The 10,863-nt window shown below is 37.3% G+C and overlaps 1 protein-coding gene across 4 annotated transcripts in view; it reads left to right on the top strand.

Moving 5' to 3' along the window:
* Positions 1–10,863, top strand: part of RNF4 (ring finger protein 4) — a 20,579-nt gene that overhangs the window by 4,888 nt on the left and 4,828 nt on the right. For 3 of the 4 annotated variants that reach the window (XM_085309651.1, XM_085309649.1, XM_085309650.1), the window contains 5 exons: positions 2,689–2,854; positions 3,360–3,480; positions 4,336–4,415; positions 6,315–6,324; positions 8,317–8,482. In XM_085309651.1, coding sequence (XP_085165777.1) covers positions 2,846–2,854; positions 3,360–3,480; positions 4,336–4,415; positions 6,315–6,324; positions 8,317–8,482 — 386 coding nt within the window. In that variant the 5' untranslated portion in view covers positions 2,689–2,845. The remainder of the gene's footprint in view (positions 1–2,688; positions 2,855–3,359; positions 3,481–4,335; positions 4,416–6,314; positions 6,325–8,316; positions 8,483–10,863) is intronic. The other variant, XM_085309652.1, reaches the window with a different exon arrangement.

Below are 10,863 nucleotides of genomic sequence, written 5' to 3'. Positions count from 1 at the left end.
AAAAAAAAAAAAAAAAAAGTGGGAGCAGAGAATCCTAAACCCCTGGGGTTTTATGATGAGGAAACTTCAAAGATCATCCGAGCTTTCAAGCTTTAGCTGGATGACTTTTAAACTGACTAGGATAGGTAGCTAGTTCACATCTAACACTCATACAAGTCTTCTTGGGTTCATGTAAGTCCTAAGAGTGGAATTCTTTTCTGACTTCRGTACAGAAGCTAAAGTTTTGGGGAGGCAGAATAAATTCAGCAGTGCTCAGACATACTTGTCCTTGAATTTAGGAAGGCTATATTCTTGGTTATGGATTTATCTTATGCTGTTCGCTCATATATCTTTGTATCTGTGGTGCTCTTGTTGTTTTTGGCCTAATGTTCCTGCCACTCTTCAGAGAAGACTAGTTACCTGGAAAGTAACTCAGGAAATCTGACATTACTCTGTTTTGTCTTTGAAGCCATAGCCTGACCAAAACCTTTTTGAAGCTATAACCTGAGACTGACTTTGGCATGGACTCTGTGTCATTCTTTCTGAGACAGCTATAGTTGTGGCCTTTAAAAACAACATGGTATACCTAAAGACAGGGAAGTATGCCGTGTTCAGGAATTTGGGTCTGTTACGCATTCAGAGCTGTGACTACAACGGTGAACTAAACCTCCTAGGTTGGTGATAACTGTGGATGACTTACATAGTCAAACTGCTTTGTCCCCCAAGCAGTAGATTGTCCTGTGCTATAACATAACATACATATACATATGTATGCATATACATATACATTTTCTTAGTTATTCGTTGAGGTTGCTTTAAGGTTTGAGGTTGTGTTCAATTAACATCTTCCTGGCTCTACCYTCTTTTTAAAACAGGGTACTGGACTTCATAAGATCAAATACAGGAAAGCAGCTCTTCAGTCCTTATTTGACATAGTTGTTTTCCCTTGTTTCTGTGATGCAGAGGACAATTCTACTTATCTGTTAAGTATAGTGACATCCGTATAAGCTGTGTTTCTAAGAACTATACTTTTTGTTGAATTAAATAGCATTTTCTGTCTTTCAACTTGTGCCCATTGCCTCTTGTCCTGTCACTGGATGCCATTGAGAAAAGACTGGCTTCATGTTGTTTTTTTATCCCCACCAGGTATTTATACACATTGATAAGTCATGTTTTTCCCCCCACCTCTGAACCTTCTCTTCTCCAGACTGAACAGTCTGAGCTCTCRCAGGCTTTCCTGGTATGTCAGATGCCCCAGTCCCTTAATCTTCTTAATGGCTCTTTGCTGGACTCGCTCCAGTGTGACTGTGCCTGTCTTGCACTGGGGAGCGAGCCCTGGACGCAGCACTGCAGACATTTCACCAGTGCTGAGCGGAGGGGAAGGGTTGCCTCCCCTGACCTGCTGGCTACGTGCTTCCTAACACAGCCTGGGATGCTGCTGGCCTTCCTTGCTGCAAGGGCACATTGCTGGGTTGTGAAGATAGATGCAGTTTGGCACAGCTACAGCCCAGAAAGGTAGACCACGGTCAGTGTTTGTGGAGTTAGAGAATTTCTGCCTTGCTTCCTGTTTTGCTTGACAGCAGTGGAATAGGTCTCTTCTGATGAGGTCCCATCTTTTGGTTATGTTACTTAACTTGTTCTGAAGCTTACCAGGGTTTCTGTGCATTCAGGTCTGTGAAAACATACTAGGGCAGGAGATTTGAGATGGTTTCAGACCTCGGGCAAGGGAAAGCTGTATGTCAAAAGATTTTTTTTTTCCAAGACTGTTAAGATGTGTAACAAAACTTACTGTCTGTAAGCATTGGTGTTTGGACACTTAATTGTGTGTTAAGGCTTTTGTTTATTATTTTATGTACTAAAAAGCAAGTTGTCTTACTGGCTTGATTTTTGGGCTCTATAACCACTTCTATTAAAGAAGAATTTCCTTTGTACTAATTTAATGCTTTGTTTTCTAAATTGAGTTTAGGTTTGGGGGGGTGGTTCCACCTCCTTCTACCTTCTCCTAGCTACTCCTTCAGTTGGATATGTGGTAATTGTATTGTGAGTAAGCTTAAGGTGCAGACTTCTGTACTGTCAACTGCTCAACTGATTGCTAAAGGGGAAGAGATGAAAAGCACACACGGAGGCAGTCATTAATCTCATTGATAGGGACACGCACACTGACAGTTACTACAGAATAGATACTGTAAAGTTGTATTCTCTTACTCAGTGGGAACTTGTTGATCTGTCTGTATTTCTAAACTGGAATTTCTGTACTCCACTTGCTTTAGATTCCTTTCCAGCTGTTTAGCTCTCATGTGTTGGAATCTGGAGATGGGTTGGAGAAAAGAGAACTGCTTATCTGTAATTTTTGTTCTCTGAAGATGGCTGCTTATGACACAATCYCCAGTTATTTCTGCCCACATAGGAACATCTCCTGAAGAGGGTCAATCAGTTGTCTTTTCAAATGAAGCTTGATTGGGACTTCTTAGTATTTTTCTTGTTTACAATTAAACTGGCTTATTCTGGTTTTTGGTTTAGGAAATGGAAAAGAATGATTGAGGCTTCAGACCTGCCTGTAGGTGGCTGAGGCTAAACTACCAACCRCTGGGACTTTCCATGTAGCTTTGGACAGAAACTAGTTACTCAGGAGTGGGAATCTGTGAGAGTGGGTATATGTAAGAGAACAAGAATTACAGATAGGTAATCTTCTCTCTTCTTTTCTTATAGGTTTGGAAGAACATCATTCTAAGATACAGAGAAATCTGGACTTTTTAAGTGTACTGCCTAAAGAAATATAAGGAATTGAAACTTATAGATTCCTTGCAGTTAATTTTATGGTATTTGTACCTCTTACTTTTTCTGTAGCTTTAGATCAAGAAACACCATGAGTACAGTAAGTATTTTACTAATCAATGCAAAACTGATTCTTGAACTGTGTGGTTTTATGGTATTTCTATAAATCGTTAAGAATTTGTAGTAAATACACTGTAGCATAAGGATTGTTAGAGTCCATGTAACTTCATGTTCTGTGCTGCTTAATATTTTTGATGTCTTTGGATACTACCAATTTTTCAAAAGCACTTACGATGTGGGCAAAAACTTTAGTTCAGACTGATTCAAATAGTTGGCTGGAAGCTAACATCTGATATACTTTTGAGCTGATCTTCTCATTTGCAAACCCATTACAAAATGTGTCTCCTTTGTTACCCATTTGTTGGAGATTTGTGGTGGTATCTTTTCCTTCACGTGATGAGTAGGAAAGATCCATACCATCATTATATGCATGGGACAGCCTCTTAGTGTTTTGTGTGTCTTTGCTTCTTTCCTTGGTGCTGCAAAAATAAGGTCCACATTAATGGTACTTCTAAAGAAAATTCTAAGGCTTTGTTCTCTCTTAGACTCAAAGAAAGCGCCGTGGAGGAGCAGTTAATTCTAGGCAAACTCAGAAGCGAAACAGGCTGATAGCTTCTACCACAGAAATGGCTTCAGAGGCAGAGCCAATAGAACTTGAAGAAAGTGGTAAGCTTTCTTTTTAATCTGGGAAGAAAATAACTTGCTTCTGGAGTATTTGGGTCTCACTTAACTTGTGTTTGTACCAGTTTTAAAGCCCTTTAAAGAGGAAGAAGGGAAACCTATTTATTTTTACAAGGGTCTAGTGTGGACTGTGTAAACAACAAGACAATTGAGATGTGATATATTCACCACTAGCGATAGATGGGTTCCGTAAGAATGGTATGTGAGTGCTGCCCAGTAGCTGAATGTCTAGGCTGATGAGTGGGGAGTTACTGCAGCTGCCACTACAGATAATGGCAAACTAAGTATGGGAACTCCCAAGTTTTAAGGAGATAATTAAAAGGTTGTCATTAGACATGCTCTGTCCTTCAAGGGAGAGATCCTAGGTAAATATGTTTTTACAAAAAGTATGAGAATTTTAGAAGCTTCCTTAACCTTCTAGATATTTAAACTATCTTCAGAAATCTTAAGAAAGATTAAAAGTAATTGTTGGTCACCAGATAGTCATATGGCTTTTGCACTTTTAGGTGTACATTTAACTGTTAGAGATTGGGAAAGACAAGACGGGACCATTTACAGCAAAGCATTGGAAAATTGTCTGATATGATTCATATTTTATTGTGAAACACATTCTCTAAATTGGAGAAGTACTCTGTTTTGGTGTACCTCCYGAAGGCTGTTGACATAATAACAAAAGTACGTGAGGAGATCAGCTGCTGTTCCTCTATTGAGGAAAGAATTAAGTGTTAGATATAATCCTGAAAAGGAATAGGGCATGGGTTGAATCAAACTGTTATACAGTGACAAGTCATTTTACTCCTCTGCAAATTCTGATCTTGATTCTAACATTGTGTTTTTAAGCTGGTGAAGAAGTAGTAGATCTCACATGTGAATCTTCTGATCCTGTAGTAGTTGATCTAACTCACAGTGATTCTGTTGTGGTAAGTAGTGATCAGCACACTTATTTAGATAGAGTAGTCAAATTAGTTCTGTATTGTGCTCCCTGATRGAACTTATCCTTAAAGCTGCATTAAATATTCCAGGTTCGAATTTGACTTGTCAGTGCATGAAAACCATGTGTTATAGGTCAACACAGAAGCTCTTTGGACATTCTACTTAGCAGACTGTTCTGAGGCATAGTAACATACTTTTCCTGTTTTCCCAGAGTGTTGAAAATCTGCATCTGTACTTTTCTTGAAAAATGACTGTTCATAGGAGAATTTAGACTAGAGGTGATGTTATACCTTTTCACTGTGCTGACATGATAATAAATATCTTGCAAGTATGACGTTCTTTGGGGATATAGACCTCTTAGTTAACTAAATATTGAAGGTACCTGAACTGCATGATGGTCATGTTTTGATACTGCTTTGGGGGTTTTTGAACAGTGTAGCTATTTAGAGTATAATACAGAAGCTCTTCAGTTTCCTCATTGTTTGTAGTGTGCATTTCTTAATAACTAGGTACTGTCTTTATTACTTCTCCTCTAAGAATCAGAGGAAGTCTGGTATGCTTGTCATGGCTCAATCACAAATGTTTGTGAGGAATCATACCGATAATTACTAAGCTTGAGGAGTCTGGATGACTGAATACTAAGGCATTGAGAGTTCTGTGGAAATGTATATTTGACCTATATTTGAAGACAGTAAAAGTAAATGGATATATTGAATGCAGAAGTAAGAATAAAACTTACAGGCTCAGTGCTTGCAAGGTTAGACTTTGAGTCATAGTTGACTAAGGTCCAAGTTTCAAAAGTTCAGACTATGGGTCTGTCTTTTGGYATCTAAATAAGTAGCCCAAGGATTAGTAATACTTTAGACAGAGTTCATGTTCAACTCTAAAGGGACCTCTGAATACATCTATTAATATCACTTGCAGATAGCAAGAGAGAGAGATGTAAAATAGCAAGTTGCTTCAGAACTTGGGGAGAATATATACCAGTCATGGATAACGTAACATAAGTGGATGTCGTTAAAATATTGTATGTCAAAAATATAGACATAAGACAGATTTAAATAAAAAGTGAAGGAGAAAATAGATAGGTCTTTGACTTAACAAATAAGAGGTGTTTAGCTGAATTGCCAATGTAAGATATTCCTATCACAGCAGTGCCAAGCACAGCTTAGTTGRTTGTGTTAGAAACTAGTTCATTTTTCTGTTTCAATAAGTTCTCAAAAAAAAAAAAAAGAGGAAGAGAATGAATCATTCTATTACTACTTTTTAAAGCTAGATCAGTATTTCATCCAGTTCACGTTGCCACTTATAACTTCAGTGTTTGGGTGCTACTTCTGCCATACAGAACCAGAAATAAAAAGCAGGAATAGCATGGGAATCTCTCATACTAGAACTGTACCTGAGGCTTTGTAAAGGAGAGGCCTCAAACTTTATATATAAATCTGCATTATCTGACCTCTAGTTGCACTGAAGACAGTGGTAGAACTCCTTATTTTCTTCAACGGTTGTTAATTTAATAGGAAGTGTTTACAGACATGACACCCAAGATTGCCTGTTTAGCAGAGAGAGGGAAAGAGTCTCCTCTAGTCTAAATCAATTAGGGTATTGATATTGTGGGGTGGGGTATGTTTAAGATGATATCAATTAGTAATAACATAAGCTAGGAATCATAGGARTCTCACTATGTTGTTTTGATAAAGATTGGTAGAAGTAGTAAATTAGCTGTTGCTCTCAAAATAGCTGGTTGCCTTCTGGTTCTGTTTATGCTGCTACAAAGGAATGAAAGGGAGGTAGTTTAGATGATGTTTCTATGTAACACTTAGGGTGCATGCCAAAATCTAATTTTGTTTTTCTTTTCTTTCCCTTCCCATATATATTAACGCAAGATTGTTGAAGGTGAGTTGATGCTTTACAATTGATAAAGGAATTGTTTAAAGTTTAAATTTTTTTCATGATAGTCTTACAAGGTAAGTTAGCTGATAATCTATTGACCAGTATCTTTTAAATTTTTTGTTTTCCAACAAACTTGAGCRTCATGGATTGAAAATGGATTTACCAGACAAGGAAGGACAATGTATCTGGCTAGTACCCTAGAAAAATGGATCCAGTCTGTTATGTACTTCATACAAGCTCTAATAGGAACTGTCTGAAATAAAAGCTGCTCAWTTTTTTTTCTTATTTTCCAGATATAGAAGTTCTGCAAGCTCCAAGTTGATAGTGATATTAGCTAGCACTTTTAGCAAAAGAATGTGTGCTTTGAATAAGAAAATGTTGAAAGGCTTTACTAGCCTATATTGCAGTGAAAGAACTGAAGCAAAAAGAGAATGAAGGTCATAGCATTCACTTTCACTGTCTAATCTAACACTTTCAAATATAGTGCTGAAAAGTATTTAACAAATATGGATTTTTTTTCTACTTTAGATGTTTTAATAGTTTAGAATAGACATAAACTAATTCTTTACCCCTTTCAGACCTTGTTCTGATTAAAAGATCTGAGTTATGCGAATATGTTGTTTATTAGCTGTTTACTTGGAGGACGTAATTCATTCTGGGCTGTGAATGGGCAAGAGCAAGTAAAAATACATGCAATACAAGTAGTATCTGAATGCTTATGCAGGAAGGAACTTTAATTTCRTAGCTGTTTATATAGTCCTAATTGATCAGTGTTTGATTATTGATATTAGACACAAGTAGTACACTTTGTAGCAGCATAAAAGTGACACTAGAGTTGTGAAGAAACTGTTCTTTTATGTGATTTCTAATAGTTAAAAGGCAAACAGAAGTTTTTCAAACTTTGTACATTACAGACAAAGCAATTAATGTTTACAATCCTTATCTGCTCTTATCTTGGGCARTAAGAACTCCATTTTCAAGTTATGTTAACTTCCTTAGGAGGAAGATGGTGAAATTTTTTTTGGAAGACATCTCTTAAGTACTTCTACAGTTTTCCAGATACTGTTTCTAAAAAGACTCATTTTATTAAACTGCTTTTGAGTGAGGGGATTCAGTTTAAGCTATACTCAAAGAATGGAACGCTTTGGCCTCATAACTAGATAGAGCAGTGAGAAACCAAAACCAGGAACTRCATAATTTAATTTTTTAGACTTAAGTCTGTCTTTCATGACTTCTTACTTCAAACTTTCATCATGAAAACTATTTTTTTAAAAACTTTGCTACCAGAACAAGGTATTGGGRAGGTGGGGGTGCACATATGCATGTAGTGAATAATCCCTGGGAGCCACAACTGACTGCTGGAAACTGTATTCCTGCCCTCAGCAGTTTGTGCAACTCCTGAAGTTGGCATCCCCTTCTAATCTCATGCAATATGCAGTTTTGAACAAAGCGTTCTTCATCTGTTTTACACTATTGTCTATGTGCTACCTTGCTGTGCTACTTGGAAAGTTAATTTCAGTAAACTGAAGGTGTGTGTGGCTTTTTAATTTTCAGTTTTGGTGGGGGTAGGAGTGTTTGAATATATTAGCAATTGTAATTCCTCAACAAAGCATAAGAATGAGCTTGCTCACATTTGTAGTGGAGATCTGTTGTCAGCTAGTGAATAGATGGTTGCTACATAAGTGTAACTATAGGCAAAGTTGTCTCATGGACAGTCTTTGAGATCACATTTCAGCTGTTTGCAGGGTGAATAGGGTAGATGAATAAGGAGTCCAAGTTTTATGTCAATATGTAACTGAATGTTGACTGTTTCCAGATGTTGTGAATCTTAATGTTTAGGAAACTAGTTTGTTTAAGCTTGCTCTTAATCCAGTTAAATATGGCTTAGTCCACTTAAAATGTGAACTGTTATGGACTATTTCTAATAATTAATTTCCTGGATGTTTCCAGGGCTAATTCTTGTAATATATCTAACTTGCCAAAATTAAATTATAGAGAATCAACAACAGAGGAGAAATCTCAGACTAAGAAGCCAGCGGCAGTCAGACAGCTGTGTTCTGAGCAGTGATGATGAAGATGAACCAAGAGATAATGATGTGTATGTAACAAACAAAGTGTCTCGAGAATTGGGACCTCTGGAGGATGAAACTGCAAGTTCAAAGTATGTATTCTTTACAACCTAATAAATGCTGRATTATATTTATACATACAGAACTAATTTATATTGTTATAATCTGGTTTATCTTTTAAACCATAACTTATTCTAGTTAGTTCCCCCTTTCAATATGCACAGCATGACATTCCAAGTACTGACAAAATGATACTCTTCTCACTTCTAGAATAAAAGGCCAAAAAAAGGGACACAATTTTGCATACAGCCTTTACGATGAATGTGGGGGTGTGACAGGGAAGAAGTATTAGTCACAGGCCATAGTTCATGATGTATTGCATTTACTTTTCACATGAAGGCCTAGCAGCACTGTTAAATATGCAAATATTTTCATTAGTGTAGATGAAGCTAGGTGCCTGAGAACAGCAGACTGCATCTTGGCAAATTCCAGTAAATATTATTTATTTACTACTTTTGTACACACGTCAATTAACTGTCTTTTTCTTAAAGCAGTAACAGTCCTTCCCAAGGTATATTTACGAACTGATTGTGGAGGTAATGCAGTTACGTTTTCTTTGTCCTGTGTCATGGAGCTCTTACAGGTTTACACATGAGATGGAGATCTCGCAGTTTGGACAGCTGCCTGCATAGCAAAGACCATATTCTGAAGAGAAACTGTAAATTCCTGTTATAGAAGCACTCCATGATCTTAAGAAAGACACCATATATTAGACTAATTAAATGAAATGAGGTGTATGTGTGGCCAGGGATGCCAAAGAACACCAGAACAGTGGTGTAAACATCTTTAAAGTGTTTTAAAAGATACATTTTTTTAATGATTCTGATGCAGTCKTTTTGCCTAGCTTACTGACAGCACTGCTGTGTAGTTATACCACGCTGTCCAGACTGTGTTACTATTAAGCGATGGCCCTTGGCAGTAAAATCGGTGAAAGCAAACTGAAATTGAAGTGTGATGGTTAATAGGAACAGAAGAAGAAATCTATTTTAACTTGCCAAGAAATGTATTTTCTGAAGAATTCCATAAATGGCTTGATAACAGACTCAAAACTTACTCAACTGTAGCAGTCAATGTACTGCTGACAGTGAGTGGAGACAGCTATTCTCATCTCTCGAACAACTACGTAACTTTGAGCGCGGCGGTCCCGTCCGACCTCGCGGCATAAGCTGCTGCATCCTAGCCAAGTAAACGTCACTTACGATACAACTGATCTGCCCTAGGTATCAGGCAGCAGATGATAGGAACTTGGCAGAAGGAATGTGCTAGCTAACTTTCAAACCAAATAGCATTGGTGGGTTTGGTTTTGAATTTCAAGGAGTATATAGCATTGACAGACTGCAGTGTAAACATTCCCAGCGTAACAGCGAAGCTGTGCGTGGACTGTTATTCTGCTTTACGGTATCTTGGTTTCTGCTACYGCTAGATGTTTCACTTAAGACAGCAAGTAAATGACTGTTTAACTCGCAGGTTTTCTTCTTTCAATTATCTTCAACTCAGGTGCTCCTTGGCACGGAAATCTTGAGTTAATATGTGTATTGTGATAAATAATCAGACACTTRTACAAGCAGTGATGAGCTCTTGCAACATGTATTCTTGTATTGTCTAGAATCTATCAGTAACTTCTTATACAAGGGGGCACGTTAAAGTACCTCTGTTGAATCTTTCTAACAGAGCACTTATGCACATGTGGATATAGCAGTAATCTTGAAGCAACTCCATACACTGATCTTTTCGTTATCTTTTTAGTGTGCTGCAGGACTTTTGGATTACTGGAAGGCAATATAGGGAAGAACTTGGATGTGAAAATTTTGTAGGTCATTTCTTAAAGAACTGATTTAAAAACTTACTTATGGCTCCTAAAGTGCCTGTAGCATTSTAAAATGTAGTGCATTTGGTTGATGGACTTCTAGATTTCTTTCTTTTTGTCTTAAAGTATAGAGGTAAGTAAATCACATTGCTTAGTTGATGTAAGGATTTAGTGTGGTGTTACAGCAATTTCAATCTTCTGTTGAAAGGCCTCCTGCTCTGAACAGTTGTTCAGTACTGTAGCATTTAACCTTTACAAAAAAAAAAAATACTGATTGTGACAGAGCATGGTGTTAGACTACAGAATTAATTTGCACTTGTGTATGCAGAGGTTATCCCCAATTGTAATTAATCATTGAACTGATACTATAGCTGTGCATAAAGAATTTCAGTAGTGAAAATGGGGAAATTAGGGCTAAAGTTATGTATATGAAGATAGGTAGACTTAAGTAGTACTTGCTATTTGACTTGAAATTAAGGGATAATTAATAAATTATGGAGCTTAGCATGGGAGATAACATGAGAAAGCCTAGGCTGTCAGAAGGGACAGAATTGCAGAATGGTTGAGGTTGGAAGGGACCCCTGGAGATCGTCTAGTGTGTCGTGT

The sequence above is a fragment of the Rhea americana genome, unplaced genomic scaffold (assembly GCF_003343005.1).
Source record: "Rhea americana isolate MKP2758 unplaced genomic scaffold, rheAme1 scaffold_30, whole genome shotgun sequence".
In the NCBI taxonomy this organism is placed as follows: Eukaryota; Metazoa; Chordata; class Aves; order Rheiformes; family Rheidae; genus Rhea; species Rhea americana.
The sequence above is the reverse complement of the archived record's forward strand: the minus strand, read 5'-3'. Positions and strand labels throughout refer to the sequence as shown.